Raw genomic sequence first — 16426 nt, forward strand, 5'->3', positions numbered from 1 at the left:
AAAAAAAAAAAAAAAAAAAAAAAAAAAAAAAAAAAAAAAAAAAAAAAATTCTTAGAGACCTACAAAGAGACTTAGACTCCCACAATAGTAGTGGGAGACTTTAACACCCCACTGTCAATATTAGACAGATTGACAAGACAGAAAATTAACAAGGATATTCTGGACTTGAACTCAGCTCTGGATCAAGTAGACCTAGTAGACATCTACAGAACTCTCAACCCCAAATCAACAGAATATACATTCTTCTCAGTGCCACATGGCACTTATTCTAAAATCATCCACATAATCGGAAGTAAAACACTCCTCAGAAAATGCAAAAGAACTGAAATCATAACAAACAGTCTCCCAGACCACAGTGCAATCAAATTAGAACTCAGGATTAAGAAACTCACTCAAAACCATACAACTACATGGAAATTGAACAACCTGCTCCTTAGTGACTCTTGTGTAATAATGAAATTAAGGCAGAAATCAAGAAGTACTTTGAAACCAATGAGAACAAAGAGACAACATATCAGAATCTCTGGGACAAAGCTAAAGCAGTGTTAAGATGGAAATTTATAGCACTAAATGCCCACATCAGAAAGCTAGAAGGATCTCAAATCAACACCCTAACATCACAATTAGAATAACTGGAGAATCAAGAGCAAACAAATCCAAAAGCTAGCAGAAGGCAAGAAATAACTAAGATCAGAGCAGAACTGAGGGAGATAGAGACATGAAAAACCCCTCAAAGAATCAATGATTCCAGGAGCTATTTTTTTGTGTGTGTGAAAAAATTAACAAAATAGACCACTAGCTAGACTAATAAAGAAGAATCAAATAGACACAATAAAAAAATGATAAAGGGGAAATCACCACTGACCCCACAGAAATACAAACTACCATCAGAGAATACTATAAATACCTCTATGCAAATAAACTAGAAAATCTAGAAGAAATGGATAAATTCCTAGACACATCACCCTCCCAAGACGAAACCAGGAAGAAGTCGAATCCCTGAATAGACCAATAACAAATTCCTGATTTCTTTCCTAGCAGCCTAACTTAATTTGACCCACAAATCTGAAATAGAACTGAGAATATTTAAGCTTTTTTTTTTTGAGACAAAGTCTGGCTCTGTCGTCCAGGCTGGACTGCAGTGGTGTGATCTTGGCTCACTGCAACCTCTGCCTCTCGGGTTCACACCATTCTCCTGCCTCAGCCTCTCGAGTAGCTGAGACTACAGGCGCCCACCACCAAGCCCAGCTAATTTTTTGTATTTTTAGTAGAAACGGGGTTTCACCGTGTTCGCCAGGATGGTCTCGATCTCCTGACCTTGTGATCTGCCCACCTCGGCCTCCCAAAGTGCTGGCATTACAGGCGTGAGCCACCGCGCCCAGCCTTAAGTATATTTTTTTTTTTTTTTTTTTTTTTGAGACGGAGTCTTGCTCTGTCACCCAGGCTGGAGTGCAGTGGCCGGATCTCAGCTCACTGCAAGCTCCGCCTCGCAGGTTTACGCCATTCTCCTGTCTCAGCCTCCCGAGTAGCTGGGACTACAGGCGCCCGCCACCTCGCCCGGCTAGTTTTTTGTATTTTTTAGTAGAGACGGGGTTTCACCGTGCTAGCCATGGTCTCGATCTCCTGACCTCGTGATCCGCCCGTCTCGGCCTCCCAAAGTGCTGGGATTACAGGCTTGAGCCACCGCGCCCGGCCTTAAGTATATTTTTTGAAGTCCCTGAGCACTTGCTTTTTTTCTTGTCGTTCATAAAACTTAACATTGCTTTTTTTTTCTTTTTTTTTTTTGAGATGGAGTCTAGCTCTGTTGCCCAGGCTGGAGTGCAGTGTTGCAATCTTGGCTTACTGCAAACTCTGACTCCTTGGTTCAAGTGATTCTCCCGCCTCAGCCTCTGAGTAGCTGGGATTACAGGTGTGAGCCACTGTGCCAGCCCCTAATAGGGCATTTTTAAAGAATGAGATATGGCCAGGCATGGTGGCTCACACCTGTAATCCCAACACTTTGGGAGGCCGAGGTGGGCAGATCACTTCAGGTCAGGAGTCCAAGACCATTCTGGCCAACATGGTGAAACCTTGTCTCTACTAAAAATACAAAAATTAACCGGGCGTGGTGGCACATGCCTGTAATCCCAGCTACTTGGGAAGCTGAGGCAGGAGAATTGCTTGAACTCAGGAGGTGGAGGTTGCAGTAAGCCAAGATCACACTGCGCTCCAGCCTAGGTAACAGACTGAGTGAGACAACGTCTCAAAAAAAAAGAAAAAAGGGGATGAGATGTGACTCAGTTGTAGGTCAGGAATGCCAAGTTTACAACCAGCACTTTGATTGCCAAGCTCTTTATTAAAAAGTCTTACCTTCTGCCACTGTTTGAAGTCTAAAATAACTGAATCAAATACATTTCCGTTATTAGGGGATAAAATGTCTTTTTCACTGAAAGAAGAAGAAAGAAAAAGAGAAAGTTCTCAGAATAAGGCATAAACAAATAAAATCATCAGTTTATACACTAAAGACTAAACAACTAATATATTTCTCCTCAATAAATTTGAAGCATGCCTTCCAGGTCCAGCCCCTCTCCCCACAGGTATTTATCATTAAATTTGTAAACATAAATTCAGATTCTATTCAGACCTGAGCAATCAAGTTACAGGGACATGGACCACAAGAGTGTTTTTTTTAAAGGGTGGTCTCTTGAGTCTTGAGAATTAAAAACCAGATCATTATCAGAAGAATTTCTGTTGAATACAGCTGCCAAAGCAATATATAAATGGAAAGAAAGCCTACACAGTAATTAAGACTCAACATTTAAGCCAGTAATCCCAACTTCTGGTAGGAAACAATTTCCTTTAATGGCTCTAAAGTCTCACAAGGTGAAAGCTATTGATTAATACGTTTCTGAAGCTAAAGAGACAAGAACTATGGCCACCCATGCACGCCTCCTAGCTAAGAATCAACAAACAATAGAAATGGGTACACGGCAGGAGCAGCCAGCTTGGAGACATACCAGCTTCAGCTTCCAGAACTTCCAAATCTACTAATGGGGAAAACTTTAAGGGGGTATGAAAAACTGCAACCATTATTCTCAATTTGAAATGGAAATGGTACCTAACAGACAAAGCATCTTGAAGTTTAAAAAAAAAAAAAAAAAAAAAAACTTAGAAATTATCTAGTCCAGGCCTCAACAAACAAAGCATCTTAAATTTAAACACACAAACAAACAAACAAAAACCTTAGAAATCTTCTAGTCCAGGCTGGGCGTGGTGGCTCATGCCTGTAATCCCAGCACTTTGGGAGGCCTAGGTGGGTGGATCACCTAAGACCGGGAGTTCGAGACCAGCCTGGCTAACATGGTGAAACCCTGTCTCTACTAAAAATACAAAAATTAGCCGGATGTGGTGGCACATGCCTGTAATCCCAGCTACTTGGGAGGCTGAGGTGGGAGAATCGCTTGCACCCAGGAGACGGAGGCAGCAATGAGCCAAGATTGTGCCACTGCATTCCAGCTTGGGCGACAGAATGAGACCCAGTATCAAAAAAAAAAGAAAAGATAAAAAAAAAAAAAAAGAAATCTAGTCCAGACTGCATCCAAAGTATAGATTCCCACTAACCTTGGCTGTGATTTAGCCAAGGTTAACTACTTTATTAGCAGCTTCTTTCATTGTCAGATTTCTCTAATCATTGCAAAGTATGATATCCAATCAAAACCATCTCCCTATAACTGTCACCCATTGGTTTTACGTCTCTGCATATGATTTGCAGATGGATCCAAATACTCAAGTTTGCCAAAGTAATGAAATAAGTTGACTTAATTTCAAAAAGAGAGAAAAGAAAAAGAACTGGACTCAAACAGGGACAGCAGCAGTTAAGCAGGGGGATCAGGATGGACTAGAGAGATACTTAGCACTAGAAACCACAAGACTATTCAAGGTTGTTAGCAGGATTGTGCCTTCACAGGTACTGCTCCCCAAAATCAATGTTAGAGTGATTACAAGGTAAAAGACAGAAGGAGGAACAGAGAGAATTTGACTGAGTTATCAGACATGATATAAGTATAATCAGAAAAACAAGATTCTTGGTGACTCACTTGAAGCTCTCCTGCCATTTGGTAAGTCCTTTCTCAACAATTTTCAATGTCTCCCTTGTAGACTCTTCCATTTCTTCTACCTCTTGTTTAAATTTATTCACTAAGTTTCTCCATTTCTGTGTCAACTTCTGCAACAATGCAAGGTCTTCAGTGTCCTAGATGAAATGCATGGAATCAAATAATATATTCATTTATGTATATAACAAATAGTCATTAACATACACCAGACCATTATTAATATTCTAATACTAGAGAAATTCATAGAAAGTTGATTAAAAAATTGAAAAGTTACACTACTACACAGTTCATTTGATGAGGAATTTTCCATGGTACATAAAGTATTAAGAGACAAGATTTTTTTTTCCTTTGCAACATGAACCCAATTTTTCCATAGGACTATCACAGGGGCAGTGTGGTGTGCTGGACAGAACAGGAACCAAGAAGCCAAACCAAACCAAATGTGAGGTGTAGCTATTACTGGCTGTGCAACCTTATGTAATCTATTTGGAATTAATTTTTTTATACATAAAGACCCTAATATCTATCTCACAGAATTGTCTTAAGAGTTAAGTGAAAAGTGAAATGACTAATGTAAATGCTTTGACTTGGTAGAAACATACTAAATGCCCTCCTTTTCTATCTAGTGTGCTCACTGAATTTTCCCATAAAATTGATAATGCAACTATTTCAAAAAACATAACTATTTACTTTTTTTACTTTAAGCATGAATCAATAGGATCATAACTGTATGAATAACCTTGTAGTGTTATTAAACTTAGATAAATTGCTTCAATTAGAAGGCAAATATAGAGAAATAAGAGCCTTTATTCACCTTCCCTTAGATTTTTCTTTCTGTACACAATAAGCACTAATATAAAACGATATTTTTCAAATCGATAAATTTAACAAAGGCATCTTACAGTCTCAATTCTCACCACTTGGTGTCTTTTTTCCCCCAGAACTGAAGATAATTGACCTTTACCTTGTTTGCCAGCAGTATGATTAAATGCTTAGTGTATTTATTCCAGCCTTTTTCATTAAGGTAAAGTCTTCTAGCCAATATGACTCTATTTCTTTCAATTACCTATAAAAATAATGTACTATAATCAGGAACCTAAAACATTAGCAAACCACTATAATTTATTACAGTGATTTCATATATCAGTTTTTCATCGAATCATTAACTCAACTAAAATTTCTTGTTTAAATCATTAACACGAATTACAAATTCACATTTTCCACTGAACTGGAACCAAACTGAAGTATAGCGTATGGCAAAATTTATCCAAAAATTTGATCTCAAGACCCCTTTATACAAAAAATGTTATCTCAAGACTGCTTTATACTCTCAAGTGCTTTTATTTATATGGAATGCATCTATTGATATTTACTGTATTAGAAATTAAATTAGATTTAAAACATATATTTGTTAATCACTTAAACTTTAACAAACTCATTACATATTCATATAAATAGCATCTTTATTTTTAAAAACTGTGTTAAATTAGTAAAAAGAGTGCTATTGTTTTACATTTTTACAAATCTAATGTTTGCCTTAGAAGAATAGAGCTGGATTCTCATTTGTTTCTGTATTCAATCTGTTAGAATATACCATGTCATGTAGCTGCTAGAAAAATCCACTGCATACTCTTAATAAAAGGATGAGAATGAAAAAGGCAAACGACATTTTAGTATTATAATGAAACTAATTTTGATTTCATGAAGCTCTTAAAAGGGTCTTATGGATGTCCCCCAGGGGGGTCCCTGGGTCATACTTTGAGAACCACTAATATAAGAAATCAACTGCATAGTCATTTAATGAAATACTGTTCTAGACACTGTGGACATAGATATGAACAAAAGAGATAAAGTCCTTATTTTCAGGGAATTGACATTCTAGCTGTCACTTCAGTTAGAAGGGACTCTAGGGATGATCTAACACAAAGCTCATCGATGCAAGGAATTCTACAGAAACCTCTACCAGGGGCCAGCTCTCTACTGTTGAAAAGCTTCTAGTGTGAGGGATCTCACTTTTCTTCTTTTTTCTCCACTGAACATGTCTAGCTCAAATCTGTTTCTTACATCATGTATTTACTGTCATGATTGTTTCCTCTGAAAATGTCAATGTGCCCTTAAAAATTCTGCATCAGAATGGAACACTGTATTCTGGATGAGGTCTGACCATTTCAGAGAAAAATGAGACAATGATCTCCTATTCTCTTTACTTCTAATCTTGTAAAAGTCCAGCATTGTTTTGAGAATCATTTCATACAGTTGCCTTACAGCGAATCCACAGTTATTTCAATGTCACAAATCTTTTTTTTTTTTTTTTAACATGGATTGCTCTTACATTGGGTCTCCTCCTTTAGGTGGCTGCCCTGAGTTTTATTTGTCTTTTGTCTCTGAAGATGGTATATAATGGAAATTGGGAGTTCAGGTTCTGGAGTCAGACTTGCTAGGTTCACCATTTATTAGCTATGTGACCTTAGGCAAATTCTCTCTCTGAGTCCTCATATGAAAAATGTAGGTAATGATAGTACTATTTCATGGGATTACTGTAAGAACTATGCTAATTATTCCCTTAGCAAAATATCTAACAAACAGTAATTGAATAAATAATTGCTGCTTCTTTTTTAAAAATAATATTAATCATGGTAATTATTAATTTTAATCATATTAATAAGACTAATCTATACATTTATCCCTACTAACATTTCATTTGTCTAGAAAGGTCCATCATTCTCAATTGTTGAGATATTTGAATCTCATAAAGTTTTATGGGCAGGAATTTTGTCTCAATTATTTTTGTTTTACCAACCAATACATGGCATAATGTCTGACACATAACACATGCTCAAAGTTTATTTTTAAAAATTAATAGATCCTCAAAAATTACCCTTCATAGTCAAAAAATTAATATATATTTGGTAAAGTCAAACAATATAGAAATATAAAGTAAAATTCAAAATTCCCACCAGCTCACCCAACCCTAAAATTCAACTAACCAAAGGTAATCTGTCTTATTAGTTTGCTGCTCTCCCAGTGAAGATTTTGTGTGTGTGCATATATAAACTATACATAGTTGTTTGTTTGTTTGTTTGTTTGTTTTTGAGACTGATTCTCACTCTGTCGCCCAGGCTGGAGTGCAATGGTGCGATTTCAGCTCACTGCAACTTCTGCCTCCCGGGTTCAAGTGATTCTCCTGCCTCAGCCTCCTGAGTAGCTGGGATTACAAACATGGGCCACCATGCTGGCTAATTTTTGTATTTTTTTTTTTTTAGTAGAGATGGGGTTTCACCATGTAGGCCAGGCTGGTCTCAAACTCCTGACATCAGGCCATCTGCCTGCCTCAGCCTCCCAAAGTGCTGAGGTTACAGGCTTGAGCCACTGCGCTCGGCCACATAGTTTTTTTATATACTCGTGATAGTTTTTATTAAATATTCTCCTATCCTTTTATATTATTCTAAAACTTGCTGTTTCTTTTACTTATCACAGCCAACTTTGCACATACATATATATATCTACAACATTCTTTTAAATGGCTCCCTAGTATTCTACTGTTTGAATAACTATAATTTCCCTTATGATGGATATTTAGATTATTTCAATATTTTTGTAATCACAAGCAATGTTGAAATGAATATCCATATTCTTATTCACTTGTACTAGTATTTCTTAGGAATGGAATGACTTCTTGCCTGTGTGATTGGTTAGTCAAAGACGTACAAATTTAAAATACTGTTAGCCTCTATAAAAATTTCTAAAATGGTTATATCAATATACATGCCCATCAATAGTACATGCAAATGTTCATGTTTATCATCTGTTTATGTTTGCCAATCTGGTAAGCTAAAAATGTTATCTAATTATTCTGTATATTCCATCCTATTGATGATTGGTGAGGTTGAACATATTTTCATATATTTATTAGCTATTTGAATTTCTTACTCTGAATTATCTGTTTATAGTCTGTGCCCGTTGTTTCGCTGGATTATTTTACCTTTAAAATTTATTTATTCGACCACTTTAGTATTAACTGTACAAACATTTTCTCCCAGTTTGTTATTTGCTTTTATTTCTAGTGATTGTCACTGCATGGAAGCTTCAATTTTAAGGTTTCACATCATACTTAGAAAAAGCTTTGGCCGGGCACAGTGGCTCACTCCTGCAATCCCAGCACTTTGGGAGGCCGAGGCAGGCAGATCACAAGGTCAGGAGTTTGAGACCAGCCTGACCAACATGGTGAAACCCCGTCTCTACTAAAAATACAAAAATTAGCTGGGTGTAGGGGCACGTGCCTGTAATCCCAGCTACTTGAGAGGCTGCGGCAGGAGAATCACTTGAACCCGGGAGGCAGAGCTTGTAGTGAGCCGAGATTGTGCCACTGCATTCCAGCCTGGGCAACAGAGCGAGACTCTGTCTCAAAAAAAAAAAAAAAAAAAGAGCTTCCACATTTTTCTCTTTACACACACACACACACACACACACACGTATTTGAGACAGGGTCTCACTCTGTCTCACCTAGGCTGGAGTGCAGTGGTGTGATCTCAGCTCACTGTAGCCTCAACCTCCCAGGCTCAAGAAATCCTCCCACCTCAGCCTCTGGAATAGTTGGGACTACAGGTGTGCACCAACATGCCCAGCTAATGTTTTTGTTTTTGTTTTTTTAAAAAAAAAATGATTGGTGCTTCCAGTTCCAAAATAGTGGCATAAAAGCAAGCTGGCTTCAACCACTCCACCAAAAACAAACAAACAAACAAACAAAAAACTGAAACAAATATACAGCACCAAGATTATCACCAGCAATATTCCAGAACTCAAATATGAAGATGAGACTGTTCCTGGGGCCACAGAGAGGTATAAAAAACTCTGAGCAGATAGCGAAAGAACTGGACTTCCATATCTGCAATGTCCCTCCCTGCTTCTGCCCAGCACAGCACAAAGCACATGGAAAATTTCCCCCAAACTCATGGTTTTTACACTGGAAAAAGTGAGATAAAGATGGACAACAAGCTTCCCCATCATGTTGATTCCTTGGCAGGAGACCCCATCATGTTGATTCCTTGGCAGGAAACCATCACAAGTGCCTGAAGAGATAAATATGCCCAAGGACAGGCAGAGACAAAGGGTAGAGGAAGGACTACCATCCCCAGGCCTGGAAACTTTGCTCTGCAACTCAGCCAAAGGAGACTCCATGTGAGAGAGGCTTATCAGCAGCACCATGCTGTGCAAGGTTCACTCTGCAGATTCTCTGGGCACTAGTCCCTAGCCATCCTTCTCACACTGCAGGGATATTGCCTTTGGAAACTCCCCTATGTGGGAAGGGCAGCACTTCAATCCTTCACTAGAGTTGAGGTGAACCTGGGTTTAAGGCACCATGGAGTGCTGAAAAGGAGGCAGCAACCTTAAGATCTGCTAAGCAAAAGTAGCCAATAAAACATAAAACAAGCCAGACAGAGAAGACTAGAATAACTAACTAACCCTTCAATGCAAAGTAATAGACATACATTCATAAGAAACAAGAGCAAACAGGGAACCAAGATCTCCCCAAATGGACAAAGCAAGGAACAAGTGAGTGACTCTAACACGTGAGCTCTCTGATGAAGAATTCAAAACTACGGTTTTAAGAAAACTCAGTGATCTCCACATTAACCCAGAAAAGCAATTCAGAAATTTATCAGAGAAATGTAACAAAGAGATTGAAATAATAAAAAAATAAAACTACTGGAACTGAGAAATACATTTGCTAAACTGAAAAATTCATCAGAGGTTCTGAACAGCAGACTGCATCAAGAAGAGAAAAGAATCAGTGAACCCAAATATAGGCTACTTGTACACAATCGGAGGAAAAAAAAAGAATAAAAAGAAACAAGAATCGGCCGGGCATGATGGCTCATGCCTATAATCCTCTTGGTTCCCTGACTGGGAAGCAAGGTGATTAATGGATAGTTGAGGCAGCTCCTTAGGTGGCTTTAGCCTGCCCTGTGGAACATCCCTGTGGGGGATTCCAACCAGCCGGAGCAACACAGATCCCAAGAGCACTTCCAGGTAGGCATTTGCCCTGGTGGGATGCCTCACCAGAGCAGTGTGTGGCAGGCTCCCGTGGAGGATCAATGCAGTGGCTGAACACTGGGAAGGAACTGGCACTTGGAGTCTGGACATCTAAAACTTGGTAAGACTAGTCTTGGGAACTTGCCCACTCTATTTGAGTGGAAGCGTGGCCTGATCACCCGTGGCATGCCTTTATCAGCACTTTGGTTTAGTTTTGGTTTTGACTTGGTTTAAATTGCTTGACAGGACTGGTCTTGGTAACTTGCCTACTCCATCTGAGTGGAAGCGTGGCCTTATCACCCACCGTGTGCCTGTACTGGCACTTTGGGTTTTGTTTTTGACTTGACTTGGATTGCTTGATACTTTGGTTTTGGTTTTGACTGGGCTTGGATTTCTTGATACTCTGATTTTAGTTTTGATTATGGTTTGGCGTAACTGTAAAAGTGTGTGTGTGCCCTTTTTACCCATTCTTTGTTTTGTAGTGTGCGTGTGGTGTGAGCGTGGTGTTTTGTCTCCAGGAGACATGGGTCAGGCACAAAGTAAGCCCACCCCACTAGGAACTATGTTGAAAAATTTCAAGAAACGATTTAAGGGAGATTATGGTGTTACTATGGCACCAGGAAAACTTAGAACTTTGTGTGAAATAGACTGGTCAGCATTAGAGGTGGGTTGGCCATCAGAAGGAAGCCTAGACAGGTCCCTTGTTTCAAAAGTATGGCAGAAGGTAACCTGTAAGCCAAGGCACCCAGACTAGTTTCCGTACATAGACAGTTACAGCTAGTTTTAAACCCCCTTCCCCCACAACAGTAGTTAAGAGAACAGCAGCATAAGTGGCTGGCAGAGGTAAGGAAAGACCAGCAGAAAGAGAGAAAAGAGGCAAAGAGAGAGAGGAAAAGACAGAGAGGAAGAGACAGAGAGACAAAGAAGGAGTCAAGAAAAGAGAGAGACAGAGAAAGAGACAGGCAGAAAGAGAGGAAGGGACAGAGGCAAAAGGAAAGTCAGAGAGAGAGAGAAAGACAGAGAGAAAGTCAAAGAGAGAAAGAAAAAGAGAAAGAGAAATATACAAGTAGTTAAGAAAAAAACAGTATACCCTATTCCTTTAAAAGCCAAGGTAAATTTAAAACCTATAATTGATAATTAAAAGTATTCTCAGTAACCCTGTAACACTCTAACACCACTTTGTTGTCAGTGTAAACAAGGGTGTATCCCAAAAGCACTGAGGCCTTCCTATCAAAAATCCTTAACCCAGTAACCCGTGGATGGCCCAGATGCATTCAATCTGTAGTGGCAGCTGCTTTGCTAACAGAAAAAAAAAAAAAAAAAAAAGTCCATCTATACCAATTCTAAGTTAATTTAGACTAAACAAGGCCTTATTAATAGCAAAGGATAATTGAAATCCCAAACTTACAAGGTTTTCAACAAAAGTAAAGTTGCTAAAAGTTAACAGTGTAACATGTATTATAGTATTCTAGTATTCTAATCTTGTGGCCTTAGACAGTCTAGTCCACAGACATAAAGAAAGTTCGCTTTAAAAAAAAAAAAAGAATGGTTACCTTCAAAAAAAAAAAGAAAGAAAAGAAAAGAAAGGGGGAGGTAGAATTTATGTAAAAAGAGTGTTATATAGTAAATTCTTGTCCTGAAATAAATTAACTGGTTGTTTAAAGAAAGAAATGTTTGTAATAAGTCAGAAAGTTGAGACATGTCGAAGAATTGTCTGTGAAAGTTGTAAAAGAAAAAATGTTATAAAAAAATTTTTACGCAAAAAATGTTGTATAATTTAAAAGTAATAAGGTCTTTTGAGTACAATTGAAGAAACAGTTTATGTGCAAGGTGTATAAGAAAAGTAAAATACACCTTTGGTAAAAGGATTATAAGGAGGCATAAGAATGTGGATTTTTACCTACATTAAAAGGTTAAAAAAATTATTGTTTTTAAAGTTTAAGCAAGTTTTAAAACATTAATTATAAAGAAAATTCTGTGTGTAAACATATTAGCTAAAGTTAAAAAGGTATCATCCAGTTTTTCTGTGAACTGGACATTAAAGTAAAAATGCAATAGGTTTTTCTTAAAGCGCCATGCTCTTTAACAAAAATTATAAAAGGTTAAAAAGAGTCTATAAAATCTTACCTTATGGTCAAACATTAAAAATTAGACAAATATGTCTACAAGGTTTTACTAAAATTAAGTTTAACATTAATAACACACTAATATAAAGGTAAAATCAAGTACAAAAATCATACAAAAAGCATTGTTAAATGTAAAATGGTATTTGGCTTTCTTTGGTTTAAAAACTAATAAAAATAGGTGCTAAAAGAAACATTCATTTTACTAGAAGATCATAAAAGTTAAAAACTTAAACGTTGGCAATTAAGACAGCATACCAAGATGCAAATATCTGGTTGAAATGGATCAAATATTCCATCTGCATGTTAAACAAAAGCAATTGTTATGCTTGTGCACTTGGCAGGCCAGAGGCCCAGATTGTCCCCCTTCCACTAAGGTGGTCCTCCAGTTGACCAGGCATGGGCTGCATAGTAACTCTTTTCCAGGATTCTACAGTTTGCAGTAATAAGTCATGCCAAGCTCTCTCTGCTATATCCCAAAGTCCGGCACCCTGCAGGTCAGCCCCCGAGGGCCATCCAGCTTCCATCTCCCAACACTAAGTTCACTTTGTGTCTCTCACAACAGGGAAGAAACTTAGCATTCCTTGGAGACCTGAAGGGATGCGATAAGCTTAAGAATTTTCAAGAGCTTATCAATCGGAGTCAGCCCTTGTTCATCCCCAAGTGGATGTGTGGTGGTATTGTGGTGGACCATTACTGGGCACTTTGCCGAATAACTGGAGTGGCACTTATACTGTAGTCCAATTAGCTATCCCTTTCACCCTGGCATTTCATCAACCAGAGGGAGGAAAAATAAGACATCATAAAGTGACAGAAGCCCCTTATAGGTCTTTCAACTCTCACATCTATTTAGATGCAATTGGAGCCCCGCAAGGAATACCAGATCAATTTAAAGCTTGAAATCAAATAGTTACAGGATTTAAGTCAATATTTTGGTAGATGTCAGTCAGTAAAAATATAAATTAGATAAACTACATCTACTACAACCAACAGCAACAAGCTTTTCATGAGTTAAAAGAAAAACTCAGGTTGGCCCCAGCCCTGGGACTAACTGACCTGACAAAACTTTTTACACTCTATGTGTCAAAAAGAAAAAAAAATGGCAATTGGAGTTTTAACTCAGACTGTAGGACCCTGGCCAAGGCCAGTGGCCTATCTTTCAAAAAACTAGATGGGGTTTCCAAAGGCTGGCCCCCATGTCTAAAGGCCCTGGCAGCAATGGCCCTGTTAGCACAAGAAGCAGATAAGCTAACTCTTAGGCAAAACCTAAACATAAAGTACCCCCATGCTGTGGTGACTTTCATAAATACCAAAGGACATCATTAGCTAACAAATGCTAGATTAACTAGATACCAAAGCTTGCTCTGTGAAAATCCCCACATAACCACTGAAGTTTGCAACACCCTAAACCCCGCCACCTTGCTCCTGGTATCAGAGAGCCCAGTTAAACATAACTGTGTAGAGGTATTGAACTCAGTTTATTCTAGTGGGCCCAACCTCTGAGACCATCCTTAAACATCAGTAGACTGAGGGCTGTACATGGATTGGAGCAGCTTCGCCAACCCCTGCAAAGTGACTCTGAAGAAGACGACAAGTCCTGCTCCAGTCACACCCAGAAGCTGACTGGTCCACGCACAGCCAAAGCATCAGGAAACTCATCGCAGGACTCATTTTCCTTAAAATTTGGACTTGTACAGTAAGGACATCAACTGACCTTCCTCAGACTGAGGACTGTTCCCCGTATATACATCAAGTCACTGAGGTAGGACAAAAGATTGCTACAGTCCTATTATTTTATGGTTATTATAAGTATACCAGAACTCTAAAAGAAACTCGTTTGTATAATGCTATTCTATCCAAGGTATGTAGCCCAGTCTCTAAATGTTATGTTTGTGAAAGAACTGTAATAGGAGATCAATGGCCATAAGAAGCCCGAGAATTAGTGCCTATAGACCCAGTTCCTGATGAATTCCCGGTCCAAAAGAATCACCCTGATCATTTCTAGGTTCTAAAAGTCTCAATTATTAGACAATATTGCATAGCTAAAAAAAGGAAAGAATTCACTCATTCTGTAGGATGACTTAGTTGCTTAGGACAAAAACTGTATAATGGTACCACAAAAACAGTTACATGGTGGAGTTCAAACCATACAGATAAAAATCCATTCAGTAAATTTCCAAAGCTGCAGACCATTTAAGCCCACGCAGAATCCCACCAGGGCTAGATGGCCCCCGACTAGGCCATACTGGATATGTGGACATAGAACCCCCATTAAGCTGCCTGACCAGTGGACAGGTAGTTGTGTTATTGGCACTATTAAACCATCTTTCTTCCTACTGCCCATAAAAACAGGCGAAATCCTGGGCTTCCCTGTCTATGCTTCCCACAAAAAGAAAAGCATAGCTATAAAAAATTGAAAAATAATGAAGAGCCCCCTAAGAGAATCATACAATATTATAGGCCTGCTACTTAGGCACAAGGCAGCTCATAGGGATACCAGACCCCCATTTACGTGCTCAACTGAATCATACAGTTGCAAGCTGTTTTAGGAATCATCACTAATGAAACCAGTCAAGCCTTGACTGTTCTAGCCCAGCAACAAACTCAGATGAGGAATGCTATCTATCAAAATAGACTAGCTCTCAACTACTTGCTAGCAACTGAAGGAAGGGTTTGTGAAAAATTTAATCTTACTAATTGCTGTCTACACATAGATGATCAGGGGCAAGTAGTTGAAGACATAAAGACATAACAAAACTGGCACATGTGCCCGTGCAAGTGTAGCATGTATTTGATCCTAAGGCCTTGTTTAGAAATTTGTTCCCAGCACTAGGAAGATTTAAAACTCTTATAATAGGAGTTATAATAGTAATAGGAACCTGCTTACTGCTCCCTGTTTGCTACCTGTACTTCTTCAAATGATAAAAGCCTCATCGCTACCTTAGTTCACCAGAATGCTTCAGCACAAGTGTACTACACGACTCACTATCAATCTATTGCACAAGAAGACAAAAATAGTGAAAATAAGAGTGAGAACTCCCACTAATAAAAAGGTGAGAGTCTCAAAGGGGGGAAATGAGGGAAGAGAGAGACCCTCTTATATTATTTTATACTCAGAAAAGGAAAGAGAAGCAAAACTAAAGGCAGGTAGCCCAGTGCCTAGGAACCAGACCCAAAACCAGGCCTGGGCCTACCTGACCTAAGCCTGGCAGTTAAAGATCAACCCCTGACCTAGCAACTGTTGTTATCTATAGAATCCAGACATTGTATGGAAGGACACTGTGAAACCTCCCATTCTGTTCTGTTTCACTCTGACCACTGGTGCTCACAGCCCCTGTCACGTACCCCCTGGCTTTCTCAATCAATCACAACCCTCTCACACAGACCCCCTTAGAGTTATGAGCCCTTAAAAGGGACAGAAGTTGAGCACCTGACGAGCTCAGATTTTAAGACGCTAGCCTGCCGATGCTTCCAGCTGATTAAAGTCACTCCCTTCACTATCTCGGTGTCTGAGGGGTTTTGTCCGCGGCTCATCCTGCTACAACCCCAGCACTTTGGGAGGCCAAGGCAGGTGGATCACCTGAGATCAGGAGTTTGAGATCAGCCCGCTAACATGGTGAAACCCCGTTTCTACTAAAAATACAAAAAACAGCCAGGTGTGGTGGCACGTGCCTGTAATCCCAACTACTCAGGAGACTAAGGCAGGATAATCGCTTGAACCCAGGAAGCAGAGGTTGCAGTGAGCTCAGTTTGCACCATTGCACTCCAGCTTGGGCAACAAGAGCAAAACTCCATCCCCCCCGCAAAAAAAAGGAAAGAAAGAAACAAGAATCACTTACAAGATGTAGAAAGTTACCTCAAATGACCAAATCTAAGAATTACTGGTGTTGCAAGAGCAAGGGATGGAAAGTTTATTAAAATAAATTATAGGCCGGGCACGGTGGTTCACACCTGTAATCCCAGCATTTTAGGAGGCCAAGGCGGGTGGATCGCTTGAGGTCAGGAGTTTGAGACCAGCCTGGCCAACATGGTGAAACTCCGTCTCTACTAAAAATACAAAAAAATTCGCTGGGCATGGTGGCATGTGCCTGTAGTCCCAGCTACTCAGAAGACTGGGGCAGGAGAATCACTTGAACCCAGGAGGCAGAGGTTGCAGTGAGCCAAGATCGTGCCACT

At 39.2% G+C, this 16426-nt stretch overlaps 1 protein-coding gene across 1 annotated transcript in view; it reads right to left on the bottom strand.

The window, feature by feature from the left end:
* Positions 1-16426, bottom strand: part of AXDND1 (axonemal dynein light chain domain containing 1) — a 185853-nt gene that overhangs the window by 117260 nt on the left and 52167 nt on the right. The window contains exons 13-15 of the mRNA XM_025389451.1: positions 5059-5160; positions 4077-4231; positions 2350-2425 (exon numbers count right to left, since the gene is read on the bottom strand). Of these exons, the coding sequence (XP_025245236.1) occupies positions 2350-2425; positions 4077-4231; positions 5059-5160 (333 nt within the window). The remainder of the gene's footprint in view (positions 1-2349; positions 2426-4076; positions 4232-5058; positions 5161-16426) is intronic.

This window comes from Theropithecus gelada, chromosome 1 (genome assembly GCF_003255815.1).
Source record: "Theropithecus gelada isolate Dixy chromosome 1, Tgel_1.0, whole genome shotgun sequence".
In the NCBI taxonomy this organism is placed as follows: domain Eukaryota; kingdom Metazoa; phylum Chordata; class Mammalia; order Primates; family Cercopithecidae; genus Theropithecus; species Theropithecus gelada.